This window comes from Phyllostomus hastatus, unplaced genomic scaffold (genome assembly GCF_019186645.2).
Source record: "Phyllostomus hastatus isolate PE091 unplaced genomic scaffold, TTU_PhHast_1.1 phas_contig_495, whole genome shotgun sequence".
NCBI lineage: Eukaryota > Metazoa > Chordata > Mammalia > Chiroptera > Phyllostomidae > Phyllostomus > Phyllostomus hastatus.
In genome coordinates, this window is record NW_025333895.1 from 7,523,606 (window position 1) to 7,539,888 (window position 16,283).

The 16,283-nt window shown below is 66.7% G+C and overlaps 2 protein-coding genes across 7 annotated transcripts in view; one reads left to right on the forward strand and one right to left on the reverse strand.

Moving 5' to 3' along the window:
- The first annotated feature begins 292 nt into the window (after window positions 1–292).
- On the forward strand, window positions 293–3,048 carry SPACA9 (sperm acrosome associated 9). The gene is made up of 3 exons (XM_045846543.1): window positions 293–436; window positions 1,799–2,001; window positions 2,718–3,048. Exons 1-3 carry the CDS (start codon window positions 293–295, stop codon window positions 3,046–3,048), a joined length of 678 nt encoding a protein of 225 aa, XP_045702499.1.
- A 1,592-nt stretch (window positions 3,049–4,640) lies between these two features.
- TSC1 (TSC complex subunit 1) overlaps window positions 4,641–16,283 on the reverse strand; it is a 39,654-nt gene continuing 28,011 nt past the window's right edge. For all 6 annotated transcript variants that reach the window (XM_045845974.1, XM_045845976.1, XM_045845978.1 and 3 more), the window contains 6 exons: window positions 15,470–15,652; window positions 14,382–14,492; window positions 13,573–13,695; window positions 10,362–10,549; window positions 10,116–10,277; window positions 4,641–9,721 (listed from right to left, as the gene is read on the reverse strand). In XM_045845974.1, the coding sequence (XP_045701930.1) occupies window positions 9,178–9,721; window positions 10,116–10,277; window positions 10,362–10,549; window positions 13,573–13,695; window positions 14,382–14,492; window positions 15,470–15,652 (1,311 nt within the window). In that variant the 3' untranslated portion in view covers window positions 4,641–9,177. The remainder of the gene's footprint in view (window positions 9,722–10,115; window positions 10,278–10,361; window positions 10,550–13,572; window positions 13,696–14,381; window positions 14,493–15,469; window positions 15,653–16,283) is intronic.

Genomic DNA, 16,283 nt, shown 5'->3' on the forward strand with positions numbered 1-16,283 from the left:
TGGGGGGACCAAGGACCGCGCCGGTCCACGGCGGAGAGGAGGAGGGAGTCGTGTTTTGTGGCAAAGAACGCGTCCTCGGAGGGAGAGCGGCCTGGGGCCAGGCTCCGCGGGCTCACGGACCGCCTGGGCAGTCCTGAGCAAGCGTCTGGCAGGGGAGGGGCTGGTTTCCTTCTCCACCAGCTGGGGGTGACGGCAGCCCCTGCCCCCGGGGCTGCGGGACCTCAGCGCCCCCCCTTCCGCCCCGCCCCGCAGACGCCTGCCCAGTCTCCAGGGGGCGAGCGCCGCGGGGACCATGAACGAGGCGAAGGGGTCCCTCCGGGCCATCGAGCAGAAGTACAAGCTGTTCCAGCAGCAGCAGTTCACCTTCGTGGCGGCGCTGGAGCACTGCCGCGAGAACGCGCACGACAAGATCCGGCCCATCGCCAGCATCGAGCAGGTGCCGTGCCGGGCGGGCAGGTGGGTCGGGCCGGGGCCCTCGCTCGAACGGGCTTTCAGCACCAGGAGGGAGCGCTGGGACCTGCCGCCCACCGGCGCCGAGGGTCCCAGCCCCTCCTGCGCCCAAGGGTGTGGCCTGCTCGCCTGAGGTCCCGCGGAGGCTTCGGGTACACAGGGGCCCCCCAGTCGGACTCTCCGTCCCAAGTGCTGACTCCCCACTCTCAGCCCGCCCTCCACGGGCAGACGACCAGCCCCACCCAAAGGTCACCCACACAGCAGGTGGCCCAGTGACGGTGCCCTGTTGTGGTTGCAGCTCAGGCTCCCCGACACCCCCAGGCTCTCCAGGCGGGTGTACGGACACACGTGGTCGGGGGGTGGGGGTCAGAGCCTCTGCCCCCTGCAGAGCTACTGCACTTGGGAAGGAGCACGTCAGGTGGGGTGGGAACACAGGCGCCAGCAGAAACCCCTGCCTCAGACTCGGAGCTTCACGGGTGCTGCAGGCGGCAGGGGGCCCCTCCCACCAGCTGTGCAGAGTGGAGGCGTCCCGCCCAGATGGCGGCAGTTCCCAGTACGAGGCTGGGCCTCCCGCCCTTGTCTGACCTCCGATCCAGAGTCATGGGGTCAGCTGGGTCACTCTGACACAGACAAACCCCTGACCTAGGGGGGCCCACAACTCCCTGGAAGGGCGCTGCGAGGAGGCTGGCTGTGTCCCTCCTCCCGGCGCCCACCCAACATCCTCAGGGCGCGTCCCTGCGCCTGCTCTGCAGCCTGCCCCCCATCCCGGGGGTCGGTGCGGTTTTGGCGCCAGGGCCTCGCCGGCTGGAGTCAACCCGTCTGTGGGTGCGAGGGACACTAGCGTCCTCACACAGAGTCATTCCCCAGTCCCACGGCCTAGCTGTCCCCTCCCCTCTCTCCGCCCTGGACCCACGGGACAATAGCTCCAAAGGGGTTCAGTCTGGGGGCCCCGCCCGGCAGTCCTTGCAGTGGGCCTGTGGCGGGATCCGGGAGGGGAACTGCCAGCCCTCTGCTGCAGCCTTGGCTTCGGCCCTGGGGACTGGCGAGGGCCGGGCCCGGAGCCTCGGTGCCGGAGCAGGCCAGCCCGCCACTCTCAGCCACTGCTGCTCACCTGTGCAACGGGGGTTGAACGCAGCCCAGGCGCAGCGGGGTTAGGGCAGGACGCGGGGACGCCGGGCCTGCAGACGCTGTCTGTACTTGGTGGGGGGACAGGGGCGGGGGCGGGGCCTGTGCGTTCCGCCACTCCCGTGGGGCTGGTCTCTCGCCTGGGGCTCCGGGGGCGGAGTGGTGCGCCGGGATGTCTGCCCCGCAGCGCAGCCGCTCGCTCACGGCGCCGCCCGGCCCGCAGGTGCAGAGCTACACGGAGCACCACTGCAGCAACGCCACGGACCACCGCATCCTGAACATGTTCCTGGACCTCTGCGCGGAGCTGAGCAAGCTCTGCCTGCACTTCGAGGCCCTGCACGCGGGCACCCCGGTCACCAACAGCCTCCTGGACAAGTGCAAGACCCTCGTGAGCCAGAGCAACGACCTGAGCAGCCTGAGAGCAAGGTCGGCCCCTCGGGGGCCCCCCCCCTCCCCGTCCACAAGGCTCCCTCTGCGCATGTGGGGCGGGGGGTGGGACAGGGATGGATGAGGAGGGGGGAGTGAGGGCCGCTGTTCCCTTGGGTCCTGTCCACGAGGCTCCCTCTGCGCATGTGGGGTGGGGGTGGGACAGGGACAGATGAGGAAGGGGGAGTGGGGGCCACTGCCAAGGGCAGGGGAGTCTGGACTGACGAGGCTGGTGGGAAATCCTAGGCCCCCTGATGTAGCGGAACAACTGGGGCCCACAACACCCAGACAGCGGGACACAGAGCCTCTCACAGGAGCTAGCCCGGGGTGCAGGGAGGGGCTCCCGGAGTGCTGTTCCCAGAAGCCTGCAGAGCAGCGGGCGTGGGCACCACCCGTGGGGCTCCCTAATTCTGACCCCCGGGGCTCCACCACACAAAGCCCCCTGATTCTCAAGGAAGCTGCTGAGGCAGGGCGGCAAGAGTCTCGGGGACCACCAGCGTGCTCTGGAGCCATCACAGCAGCCCGGGGCTCCTGGCCCCAAACCCGCTGACCCGCAGGGCGCCCAGCCTGGCGCGTGCACGGGGCCCACCCCTGCCCAGGGTATTCCGGTGGGAGCCCCGCATGAAAACGCCCGCCCGAGCCCTGGCGGCTGCTCGCCCCGGGGAGGGGGGTCCCCCTGGGCTGGGGCTCACCCCCAGCCCCGGCTGGCCCCACAGGTACCCTCACGACGTGGTGAACCACCTGAGCTGCGACGAGGCCCGGAACCACTACGGGGGCGTGGTCAGCCTCATCCCCCTCGTGCTGGACCTCATGAAGGAGTGGATCGCGCACTCGGAGAAGCTGCCCCGCAAAGTGCAGCAGCACGTGAGTGAGCCCGGGACGCACCAGGAGGCCGCCGCCGCCGCCGCCCAGCCTGCCCAGACCGCAGGCGCCCAGCCCTGGCCAAGAGAACACCAGTGCAGGCCGCTCCCCAAAGACAGCCTCAGACCCCGGGGGAGAGACAAAGGGCCCAAACCTCCCTGGAGACCGCCTGGCGGGAAACTGTGACTCTGAGCCGGCGACCTCCAGCGACCTGGCACCTGTCCCCCGCCCATCCCACAGGGTGCCGTCACCACTCTTGGTCCCCCTCCCCCGGCCGGCCCAGTTTCACTAGCCTCCACAGTCCCTGCCACTCGGGAAACCCAGGAGGGACCCCCAATACACTGCTGAGAACCTCGCCTTCTGCTCTTGCTGTAACTTCTAACTTTCCCCCCGCCCTGGCGCCCAGACTCTGTGCCGAGGAAGAGCAGCCCCCGTCCCGGAGTGACTGGCGAGGGCGTCCCGGGGAGGCTGGGGCAGAGCCAGGGCTGTGCCTGCCCAGCCCGGGGCCTCGTGGAGCTCCCAGCCCACACCCCCTCGGCCAGGCTGCCCGGCCGCGGGTCTGGCTTTGCAGGCTGAGCCGTGGAGCCAGGAGGCCGCGCAGCTCTGGCAAAACAGGGTGGCTCCCCGTTCCCGGGCTGCTGTGGGCCGGCACACAGAGTGGCCCCGGTGTGGCCGTGTCTCGGGACCAAAGCCCTAGGGGGACGAGCCCGCCTTTCCTCCCCTCCATCTGGGAGACGGCGGCAGGAAGAACTCCCATCTCGCGGCTCCCGACGGGACCATTACTGGTCTCTGCCACACAAGTGAGGCCCGGGCGCTGCAGTGCGTCGCTGGCTTCCGAGTTTGCCTCGAGTGCCATCTGACTGTCGGCTTTTCCCTCCACAGGGGGCGACTTAGCTTCTGTACTCTTGCTTCCTCGGGGGCTGCCGTCAAGAATAAAAGTGTCCTATTGCCTGTCTGCCTGGCCTGGTTTCCTGGGATTCCCCCTTCAAGAGAACCGCGCTGACCCTGAGCGCGGAGGAAAGGTGTTTCCGAGCGGCTCTGCCAGACGCACAGCCGCCGGCGGCCGCCTCTCCCGGGTCAGAGACCTGCCCAGACACGATCCCCTGAATGTTCCAGACAGAATCCAGAGCTGCCACCTCTGAGTCCTTGTCTCAGAGGAGCTGCTTTCACCCTAGGAACGGGCAGAGCACACCCCTCTGGGGGGGGGGGGCAGTAGGCGGAGGCACGCTGCCAATGGAGCTCTTTGTCCCAGTGCGTCCCAAGCAGGAGAGGGCCAGGCCAGGGTGGGCCCGTCACCTAAAGGCAGCTCGCCACCGCCTTCCGGGCACCCAGGGTGCAGGGGAGGTGCTGGGTGCCAGCTGCGCCTTCCCCTCCGCACGCAAACCCGGCAGGCGCGGCTCAGGGTCAGTCAGCTCTCCACAAGTTCAGTGCCGCGGGGCTCCGCCCGCGGGGCTGCCTGCAACCCCACATGCGCTCAGGCTGGGTGTGCGCAGGCGCGGCGGGCCGCCTGCCTTCAGGGGCTTCTGGGGGCGCTGACTCGGGTCACACAACACACCCCCCGCCGGCCACTCTGGGAAAAGGGCGGGAACTGCGGGCGGATCATTTCGGGGATCCGTGGCCGTTTTCCGATGTTTTGCCAGAACGAGGAGGATGTGAAACTCGTCAGCAGCCCCCGCCCCGCGCCAGCAGCAACCAACTCACCCTCGCCCTGACGTATCCTCGTCTCCGGACACGTCCCCCCGGGGCCACACCAGCCACTTCGCGGCAGCGCGGCCGAGTAGTGCAAAACGATAAATTTTTATTTGTTCACAGTTAAACACAAGCAACTGCCTCGACATTTTAGAACATTCTAAGAAGGACAGCAAACCCTTTCGATTCCAGTCCCCACTCGCTAGGATTGTACCATGTTCCCTTGCGGTTCACGTTTATGGCATTGGGTGTGGATTGCTTGACATGCTTTCACGATCGAGACGGGAGGGTTTAAACCTTTTGACGAGAGATGACCTTTCGAAATTTAACTAAAAGCAGCCAGTTAAAAAAAAAAAATCTGTTTTTCAGTGATGGGACCTCGTCACCGCACGTCAGCCGCACACGCGGGCTCCATGATTGGGTTCGAAAACTAGATCACGGCAGCGGAGCCGGCTCCTCCGGGGCGTGTGTCGGGTCCGCGGAGGGCTCCCGGAGGGTGGCCCATGATCCTTCCTAGTGCAAATGCCCGGCTGCCCCGCGGACAAGCCAGCGCGCCGGCCGCGCAGAGCAGCGCGCACCCTCCCGTCCAAGCGCTGCGTGGAGGCGGGGGTGGCCCAGGGCGTCTCAAACTCTCAGGGGTCTCCTCCAAGCTACTCCAGTGGGTTGGGGGCACCGGGGAGGGGGAAGGGGAGGAAAACCCCACTGCCGCCTCCGCCACTCCCGTCAGGGCCAGGGCCGGCGGTGGTCCTGGGGGCAGGGCTCGCCGTCCAGGGTGGGCGCCCGTGCAGCGCAGCCGCCCCTCTCTGGGGAGCGCATGCCAGTGGCTGGCGGGATGGTGTGGGAAAGCTGGAAACACCGCTCGCTCCGGGCACGCCGAGTCGTGGCTGGGGACAGAGCCGCCTGGGGCAAGGGTCACAGCAGCAGCCCAGGGGCCAGGCCGCGACCTCAGCCGGTCCTCTCGCCGCTAGGGGAAAGCGTCCTTGCGTGCCATCAGTCCCTCTGCAGCAGCTCGTGGGGGGGGGGTCACAGAACTCCGGGTGTAAACAAGCACACGAACGTTTTCAGACCAGGTGCGTTTCCCAGCATCACTGCCGGCTCGTCTTAAAGCCTGTACCTCAAGGAGTGAAACGCAGCAGCGCACGCGGTGCCGACGCAGGCCGCCCGGCGAGCAGCCCTCCCCCCACTCCTGGGCAGGCCCAGGCCGCTCTGGGGCCACGCAGAGGCGAGGGCTGGCCTCCGTCCGTGTGCACGGGGCGGCACGCCGTCTCCACTGCGGCTCTGGGCCGAGCCCGAACCCCGCTGCAGCCCGTCCACCCTCCCGCTGCCCGCCGGTGCGTGCCCAGCGCCGGGTCCCCCACCTGCTCCCCGCTCCCTCGGCGTCCCGTGGTCTGCCCCAGGGCCCGGGGCCTTCCGTGGGCTGGTGCGAGCACGGTCCTTAGACTCGCCTCTCGGAAACCCCGCCGGCCGCAGTCCAGCTGCCAGGCCCCTGCGTGGCCGTGGGCACGTCCACTACCACCTCCCACAGGGCCGCGGCTCCCATCGCTCTCCACGAGAACGCCGGGACTCCGAGCGCCGCTGCGTGACGGCCAGTCTGGAGTTCCGGTTCTCGCTGTCCTCTCTGCCCGGGAGCGCATGGCCACGGCGACCAAGGTGGCATGTGGGCTGACTGTTCCGTGGTCAGTGGCTTCTGGGACCCCGCTATGGACACGAACAGCTTGCCTCTCAGGGGCCGCGCCCCTGAAGACAGCGCTCGTGACCCGCCCGCCCCCAGAGCGGCACGTCTGTCCTCTCCCTCTGCTCGGGGAGCCCAGGAGGGACCCTCAGCCGCTCACTCCGAGGTCTCCGCGGTTTTCTCTTCTGAAGAGCTGAGACAAGCCCAGGGCGGTCACGTCCACCCGCCCTCTCAGGCAGGCTGGCCGCCGCCTCTGCAAGGAGAGCCCTACAGCCCTGGCCTCCGAGCAGCAGCCTTCCCCTCTGGCCTGCAGGCCCCGGGCAGTTTGCTCACGGGCGCCAGCACACTCTTCCGCCCGTGGCGCGGTCTGCAGGCCCCGGCAGGGCCTGCTCGATGCTCTTTCTGACCGCAGGTCACGTCTGATGCAGACCCACGCTGACCCGCAGCAGGTGGAGGAGAGCGTCTTCCCCGTGGAGACCACACTGCCCCCCCCCGCCCCCCCCCCGGACGAGGCTGTAGTGATCCTTCCATAAACCTCACGCCGCCCAGGAGGCGGTCTCCCATCTTCTCAGGGTCTGGGCCGACCCCGGTTAGTGTCAGGCGGGACCAGGACCCGGGCAGACAGCGCGGGCCAGGCAGTGCGCTCGGCTCCGGACAGAGGCCGCCCAGCGCAGCATGTGCGAGCGCCAGAGCCCCACCAGCCCGGTGCTACCCGCGCGCCCCTGCCTGGCCTGTCCCCAGTCCGGTTCCTGGGATGTCCTCCGCAGTCACCTTTCCGTCCCGGAAAATGCCTTCTGACTCTTAGCAGGCTCATCGATTCTAGAGCCAAGCAAAACCTGACCACCGAGCCCTCTGCAACACGGAAGCCTCCAGCTGTGGGCTGGTAACTCCCACGTGACCCCAGGCCGGGGCAGCAGCCGCGGCGGGCCGGAGCCCAGCAGCTCCTCCACCCCGGCCAGGGTGGAAAGCCAAGCAGACGCCAGGCCGGAGGCACGTGCCGGGGCCCCAGCCCACTTTCCCTCGCGGCCTTCTTCTCTGCATTTTCACAACCTGCATGTGTCGGGACGGTCCTTTCCTTCCACGGCCGCCTCGCCTCTGCCCGCCAGCTCTGGACGAGGCTTGGATTAAGCGCCGGGGCCCTGACCTCCCGGGCCTGGGGAGGGTCCACGTCAGAAGAGTTGCGGCAGCTCCTCTGTGACGTCTGCTCCACTTCTCTCGGAGCCTGGACGAGGCGGCCGGAGCGTCCTCGGCGTTCCCTCTCCTCAGGACCCACGGGAACCGAGCAGGCGGCGTGACGCCCTCCGGGGAACACACGGCAGGGCACCGCCACCCCCGGGGACAGCCTCGCGCAGGCTGTGCACGCAGCCACGCCGGCCACGCCCGCACGCCCTGCCCCGGGCAGGGCGGTGTCCTGCTCACGTGGCCTCTGTGGCGTGGAGCCTCCTCCTCGGGCCCCGCCTGGCAAGGGAGGCCAGGTACTCGCCGCCACGCTTGGAACGAAGAGGCCTCGGCCTCCCGAGCCGGAGCTCCTTCCCGCAGGAGGAGAGAATCCCCACCGTCACGTGCGTCTTCTCCCTCCTCCTCCAGCTGAACCGCCCAGACGTGAGCGCCGAGGACAGAGAGGAACACCGGCTCACTGGCACTCCCCCACCGGTCCCTCCTCGCCGCCTGCCGCTGGCGCACCAGGAAGGAACCCGCAGGCTCCCCGGCGTTGATTCCAGCAGCGTCTGCGGAGGTCGGATTCTCTGCCGTCGCTGTGTCCCGCCCGGCGTCCCCTCTCCCGAGCGTGTGCGGGCCGCCAGCCTGCGTCCGCGAGGCAGGGCTCTGCTGGAACCCACCCTGCCACCACCGACGCGTCGAGGGCAGCAGCCTCCCGCTGCTTGGGGAGTCGGCCCTCGAGTCAGAACTGGGGTAAAAAGCTGTCACCTTTCCGGTGGCCGGGATGCTGCCAAAGCGAGGCGGCTCTGACCGCCCGAGTGGCGCGGGCCACGGGAGCGCCAAGGAAGCCCTCGGCCCTCGGAGCCTCTCTGCAGCAGGGCCACGGAGGAGCGGCCCCCAGGGCGGCGCTGGGACCCGCGGGGGGCCGGCCGGGTGGGGGGGGCGGCTCCTCGTCCACGCACGTGTCTTGGGAGAGCGCTCCCCACCCCGCCCCCCGTCCGGCACACGGCAGGTCCACCCCACACGCCGGCCTGCGGTCAGAACGGCGCCAGTTCTCGAGCACACGCCGAATAAATAAGAGGTAGTGGGGGAGCGGACAGGGCCCCCGAAGGGGACGGCGGCCTCCCAGGGGACGGCGGCCTCCCCGGTGCCAGCTCCAGGTTTCCCAGCAACAGACAGACCTCTGCTCACAAAGACCTTCCGGGAGGCTCACCGGGACCCCAGAGGGACGTGAGGGGACCACGCCACCGTTCTTCCCGCCTGCTGCTTCAGACGCCGGCCTTCAGGGCCGGAAGCAGCCGGAGTCTCCTGTGAAAGTGTCCTTCACGTGAGGATGCCAGCTTCACGCGCCACCTCCTGCGGGAAGGGCGCACAGCAGTCTCCTGCGGTGCCACCTGTCGCCTGGCTAACTCCCCGCTGGCGGACAGCCCAGCCGCCCGGGCTCCGGGGGGCAGAGTGGTGCGTCAGACTCGAAACCCGGCCTCATATTGCACTGGCTCAAGGGCCCAGCCGCTGGGGAGGGAAGAGGGCGAAGCTGCTGAGGAACTCGAACTGGCCCGGGACTGGTGCGCACTGCTAGGAAAACTGTGAGGCGGGGGGCGGGGGCGGGGGGGGGAGGTTATGGGGCAATTCGATGCCAGATCCAGAAACCGTTCTGCATTCGTGGGCTGTCAAAAGGCCCTGCATCCCTCTTCCGCCGCATGAGCCGCCGCGCAAACCCCGGGAGCAGGAGCGCTGAGAAGGCCCCGCCCCCGGCCCGTGCCCGCCGCACGCAGGCTAACACTGGTGGCCCTGCCTTAGCTGTGCTCAGGGTGAGTCTCGTTGTAGTCCATGATGCGGAGCTGTCCAACACTGTCGGGGTTCGGGGGACACGGGGGCGGGCCGTCGGGGTGCGGGGGAGTCTTGGCTTCCACACCCAGGTCCTTGCCCGGCTCTGTCTTTAGGGCCTCGGAGAGGCTGCCAGCGGCCACGCCGCCCTCATCGCACTGGCTCTCGCTCTTGTTACGGAACAGCTCTCGAGCCTTCATGCCCAGGAAGCTCTTTGAGCTGGGAAGCGAGCCGACAGTCGTGGGGAGGCCGGCGGAGGGCTCGCCCAGGGCGCCCTCCCACCGACCGCTGAACGGGCCGGCCCGCGGGTTCGGCGGTTTCTCCGGGGTGGAGAGCTGGCTGCTGCTGCTGCTGCTGCTGCTGCTGCTGCTGCTGCTGCCCCCACCGCCTCTGCTGCCCCCAGCGCCCCGGGTGCCGCCGGGCCTGGGGGGCTTGGTCTCACCGTTGCGGCCAGATGCCTCTTCGCTGTGCGCTGCCACGGAGTCCGAGCAGCTGTCGTTACAACAGTCGAGCCTGTAAGACACCCAGGGAGGAGAAAGGCGCTGGTGACAGTGGCGCTGCGGGGGAGGTGCAGGGCCGCTCACGCCGGCACGGACCTCTGCCGGCTGCCCCACAATGGACGGCCGAGGACTCAGGCGCGAGGCCTCGTCAGAAGACTTCTGAGCCACAGCCAGGGCCGACAGACGGCCATCCTGCACACGGACGCTGCCCGGGGCCCTGCAGGAGGGGCTCAGGGCCACGGAAGGGAGCAGGTGAGACGAGGGGACACCACGCGGGGCTGTGGGAGGGCGGAGCCACGGGCCGTGGCCACCCCATCAGGCTGCGACAGCTCTGACCCTCGTCACACAGCCCTCGCCCTGCCCGTGGCATCAGGGACAAGGCCCTACGACGCCAACCCTGTTCCTACCTTTCCTCGGCTGCTTCCGCTGCTTCCGTTTTCTCGTCTTCAAGCTTTTTCAGGAGTCCGTCTTTCTCCAGCCTGCCGTACAAGGCTAAGACCTCCCGCTCGAACACCTGGGTGATCCTCCTCTGAGCCTCGTACCTGCTCTCCGCGGCCTGCAGCTGCCCTCTGAAAGACACAGACCGGCCGGAGTGGGAAGGCCGCCGCGCACCCCGCCCAGCGCCGCGGAGCCCTCCCGGCGGCGGCCGTTACCTGGCCTGCAGCTTGACATCCTCCAGGTACTTCTTCTGCTCCAGAAGGAGGTGGTCCTTCCTGGCCAGCTGCGACTCCAGCTCCAGCACCCGCTTCTGGGAGGTGTCCAGCCTCTGGCTCTGCTGCAGCACGTGGCTCCGGTGCTTCTCTAGTTCTCTCCGGCATGCGGCTTTCATCGTTTCCACTTCCTGGAAAAGCGAGTGGCGTCGGGGGCTGCACACCTGGGCACGCCGCGGCCATCGGGGGAACCAGGTAACGGGCACCGGACAGCGCGTCAGCGCAGCGGCGCGGGAGGGGGCTCGCGGGGGCGTCGACCCGGGACCCTTCCTCGAACGCTGCCCCGAAGGTGGCCATCTCACACGCGGACAGCACTCCGGCCCGAGAGAATCTCCACCGCCCACTCGGAAGAGCAGAAGCCTAGAAGTGCTGCCCGGCCTGGCGCCGGGGAGACACGGAGGAGGTCGGTGAATTACAGCGCCCCCGCACTCGTGAGTTCCGCCACGCGCACCGGCGACGAGGCAGAGCGGCCTCCTGCAGCCCCGCGGACGGCTGGACACCCGCTCACAGCACGCGGAAGGACGAGAAGCCCGCCGGCGGGGGTCGCCCCGGCCCAGGGCTCCCGTGGGCCATCTGTCTTCTCTCTACTCCTCTCCTTCTGCTCAGACCCGCCTCGGGCGCGCTGCAGAGCGCCGCCGAACCAGTGGGCCTCCCGGGGGAGGCAGACCTGCGGACCCGGGGCCAACCCGCCCTGGACGGAACCGGCGGAAACCCCGCGGCGGCGGACACGGACACCCAGACAAGGCCCGGAAGGACCTCTTCCAACAAGCACGTGTTAGATGGGTGCTGCGTTTGCTGTGGCAAAGCGTGCCTAACAAAATTCGCCACAGTGGGTTTTTCAAAGAAGATACTAAGCCACGAGGGGCAGGGAGAGGGCTCCTGCAACGGCGCCCCTCCTCCAGGGCGGCTGGCACTGGGTGGACAGAAGAGTCTGTTATTCTTTCCCGTAAAATAAAAAGCACACTTTTCATTTTCAACAACGACTTCAGTGACTTGGGTATTTTGAGCGTCGGTTCTCTCCCACTACTGGCTTCCAGTGGGGGAGGCACCTGCCAGTGCATGCGACAGCCCACTGCAGACAGAGAACTGGGTGGCCAACAACATGTCAACAGCGTAAGAAACTCTGCAAACCGCTTCTGACACGTTCGGTCACGGTACCTTCTCCACACGCTACACAAATCTCGTTTTGCATTTCAGATGCATTTTTACTTTTCTTGAAATGATAAAACATAACATGCCGAAGATGTCCCGTGTTTTCTCCCATCTTCAATATTAAAATGGCTGCACAAAACTGCACCGATTTTGATTGTTTGATTTTTTAAAACGCATGCTGATATCACAGCTCTCACAATACAACCTAGCAAATTTGTTTCGAATGAAGCTGAAGACAACTAAGCACTACCAGAGCGATCACACAGAAAAAAAACATAACGGACTTTTTGGCCGACCCAGAAGAACCAGCGGGGATGCGACCACCTGAAGCTCTGAATGGGGCGCCAGACCACGTGCCCATCCCAGCTGCCCCTCCCGGCCCCAGGCGTCAGCCCGGGGGAGGGAACCAATCAGATCTGGGTCCTGAGCGACAGCAGAGTGACGGGGACACGGACAAAGCACCGGACTAGGGAGGACACGCGCTCTCGCCGGCCCTCCCGCCCACCAGCCACCCCGCACCTGCCCGAGCAGGAGGAAGCTCAGCTCTGGGTCCTGGGGGCGAACCCGGGCGGCACCAGGCAAGGACTGGCTACCGACAGCACGTGACACGACCCTGGCCGGTAGCAAGGGTGGGAAGCCCGGCGGACAGACGGGTCCTGGGAAAGGTGTCCTTGCAAACAGCCCTGTGGGAAGCGACACTCTCCCATCCCCAGGACACCGTGGCATCCACCTGCGGCCGAGGTCATAGGCACGCACCTGCGGCCATGAGCACCGCTAGCCCGAGGGCCAGGTTGAAGAAACAGGTCAGCGGTGACAGCGGAAAGACCCAGCCTCCCTGCGCCATCCCTACACTGCTCCCCTGCCTCAGGACCTCCCCCGGAGTGAGGTGATGGAAGTCCTTAGTGATAAGCCCCTTGAGTGCTCTTCGTGGCCGCCCGAAGCCGAGGGTGCCTGCTCTGGGGTGTGAACCGTGCAGCAGCCCGAGAGCCCAGTGGGCTCGAGAGAGGCCCCGAGTGCGCAGGTGCTCGAACCTCGGGCGGCACAGAGGCCGCCTGGCCACGCCGCTCTCAGGGGACGCCAGGGACCTGCCGACGTCTGAGTAACCTGTCCGGAGGCGCTCTTCTCCCGCTGGTCTGTTTCCTGCCTCTGTCTCCCAAGCCACGCACTGTGCTTCCAGATTAAGCGAAAGATGGATTCCGGAGAGAGTCCCACGTTTACCTTCCTTCCAAAGGGAGTCGGAACTGAGAAATAAAAACCTCAGAGCCGAGGAGCTGAGACACGAGGAGCAGCTCCATTATAAAGCTGCTCCTCCGGTTCTAAGACGGCGCTCTGCATTCGGCCGGAAAGGGTGCCTTACACGGCGCGGGCGCCAGCAGCCCCACAAAGAAGCCCGGGTATGACAGGGAAGTCGGTGACAGGGCACATCTGAGCTCCTGCTATTGAAGTGCCGTTCCCAACTCATCACTCACGTCACCCGAGGCTATTTCTAAAGTGACACGAAACTCCTGTCTCAGCGCCACCGGGAAGCACTAATTAACGTGAGACCGTCCCACGCTGGCCTTGTCGCGGGCTGAACCACCATCCGCCGGAACTCAGTTCCGCGCTAGAAGGAAGGGGCGCATGCTCACCAGTGTGCACCCACGGTCCTGAGCGTCACGTGACATGGAGCCAGCTCCACATCCCCCCCCTTCCTCCCCCCACCGCCCCAGAAAAGGGGCCGGGGCAGGAGAAGGGCCACCCTCTCGTCACTTCCTCTGCACCAGTCCCCCTCAGGTGCTTTCAAGGACACCTGACTGAACTTCAAAGCCACCCAACCCGGGAAACAAGCGCGCAGCAGCTCGGGTGAGCAGTGCTCGGCTCGCCAGGCCGGGGAGAGGCGGGGAGGGACGGGGGACCGCGGCGCCCGCCGCCAGCAGATGCCTTGCAGAGCCACTCCGGGACACGCAGCCTGCACGCTGCCTCGGCCCCACAGGCCAGGGCCTGGCACCCGCGCCCGGCCTACCTTGGTGGTGTCCGAGTGCTTGTTCTGCAGCTGCTCCAGATACAGCTCGTTGACCTCCCCGAGGACCAGCAGCTGCCTGTTCAGGAACTCCATCTGCTGCTGCACCGACTCGCTGTTCGAGAGCTGACCGAGACACAGGGACAAGCACCGAAAGAGCCTCAGACAGGGAGCCAGCCAGGGCACAGCGTCGGCGTGAGGCGGAATCCACAGCGCCCACGGTTTCAAGCTCCCCGACCTGGCCGGTGTGGAGGGAGGCCTCGGGGCAACAACGAACACGGACAGAGCAGCACTTCGGGACTGTGCCGGCGAAGGGGAGAGGCACCAGCGCAACGCACCACGGGGCTGCGCCAGGACGCCTGGAAGAGGGCCACGGGCAGGACCCAGCAGGGACCTTCAGGCCACGGGACCGAGCCCCAGGGGAGGCCCACCTGTTCCTGACCACGTGACTGCCAGCTGCACAGTGAGTCCCACACAGAGAGGGACCGCAGCTCCAACACCTGAACAGACTCGGCTCCTCCGCACGCCGAAGGTGTGGGCAGGCGCTCCCAGGACCCGCGGGGCGAGGGCTCAGGTGGGCCTTCCCTGCCGGCAGGCCACCCTGTGCACGCAGGAGCCGAGCAGCGCCCCCAGCACCTGCCCGCTCCGTGTTAACAGCACCAGAAACACGTCTAAACCCGGCCAACTGCCCCCCGGGGGGCAGGAGCGGACTCACTCCCTGCTGGGAACCCCCGACAGACACACAGGGACACGCCAGCCCCGTCTGAAGGAAGACCGCCCGCCGGGGCACAGCCCCGGCCCCCGCTTCCTACCTTCTGAGACACCTGGCTGAGCAGCAGCTCGGTGTGGCACACCTTGCTGTTGGCCTTCTTGAGTTCCAGCCGCAGCTCCGCCACCATGTTCCTGCAGTCCTCTAGCTTTGTCTGCCCGGAGAGACACCTCAGCTCAGAGCACTGGCGGGCGGGCTGCCCCCGGGGCCTCGTTCCCCAGTGGGCCGCCGCGAACTCATTCTTAGTTTTTAAAGGTCAGTCACGGTCCCGACTGGTGCAGCTCAGGGGATTGGGTGTTGTCTTGCGAACTGAAAGTCTGGTGGTTCAATTCCCGGGCGGGGCACATGCCTGGGTGGTGGGCCGATGTTTCTCTCCCTTTCTTTCTCCTCCCCACCCTCCTCTCTAAAAATAAATAGAAACTATTTGTTTTTTTTTTTAAAGTAAGTTACGGTGGGTTTCTGAGTGTCTAACAAGGGGAAAAAGAGGCCTCGGACCCCTGCTTCCCAAACTGCACCCAGAGCCCTGGGGCTGCACAGCAAACCCCAGGGTGCTGCTACGGGATGTTTTATTTTTGAGGGGAACACAGCGCCATCTGTTGGTCGTCACGTGCACTACTGGCTGGAGGTCGTTCAGGTTCAGTGTGACACATCCCTGCCCACGGATGACGTCGCCCCCTTGCGAAGCTGAGCTTCTGTGGTCAGTGGGATAAAAACACCGGGGACCACCACCACCACCACCACCACGAGACCGGACGTGCGGGCGGCTCTGGGGTCCGAGGCTGCGCAGTGCCCAAGAGGCGCGCCCACAACAGCACTGGTGAGCGGCCGTGTCCTTCCAAACGTCTGAACTGACGCACGGTGTCTCAGATGGGCGCTGCGCTGTCAGGACAGCACTCCCTGCACTGTTCGGGTCTACCTGGCTGGCAGAAGTGCCAGCCGCCTGTCTGACTGCGGGGGGCGGGGTACAGTCACTGGCACGCCGAGGGCGCCGGGAGCCTCCACTCCACACGAAACGGACCTGCCCAGAGACCCGGCAGGCGTGGCCTCCGAGACAAGAGCAGTTCGCGGTGGCCACACGGGCAAGGGGCTCCGGGCCCCATGTGCGTGGGCTGCGGGCGCTGCAGCGCGTACCTGCAGCTCCTGGCTCTGGTTGTAGAACTCCTCCCGGTCGTGCTGCAGCTGCCTGATCTGGCTGTGCAGCTGGCTGACCACTGTGTCCCGCTGCTCCTGCAGCTGGCTGTACCGGGCTTGCTCGTTCTGCAGACTGACCTTCCATATCTGGATGTCTTTCTCCTGTAGCTTCAGCTGGTCTTTCTGGCAGAGACGAAAGATGTCATCATGTCAGCTGCCTTCCAGCGCGGGCCTGACGGTCCCTCCTATCCAACCTGGCTTTAGCTCCAGGGTTGCCAAGTGTCACACTAGCAAACGGACGTTAAGTTGCCTAAAAGACTTCTCTCAGGGACCGAGTTGCTCCCGATACCTCCAGAATCCCACCGCCACGGAACGCCCGCCCTGAGCCAGGCACTCGGCAAGCACCGCTGTCCCTCTGTCTTAGAGGCCAGCGGCAGGCTCCGGGAGGCTACGTCCCTCAGTCGCAGAGCCAAGGCCCAGCTTCCCAACCAGCCTGTGGCTTCACAACTGCGCCCCAGGGTTTGGGCCACCGAGTGGCTTCAGGAGAGCTGGCTGCGTATTTGGACAAATGAAATGTTTTAACCCTGCTGCCATCACAGCCAATCACGAGCACAAAAAAGTCCACTGTCCCCACGGACTCTAAGATCCACAAGGGAGCCCAGAGACGCGGCCGCTCCCGTGTCACCCTCAGGGACCCGGCGGCCTGTGGAGCCACCGGGGAGCCTCGCGAGGACGAGGAACTCTGACCCGGCTCAGGGGCTGCTCGTCATGGACCACGGGTGCCCTCCACCCCCACCATCACCCCCGGCGCTCA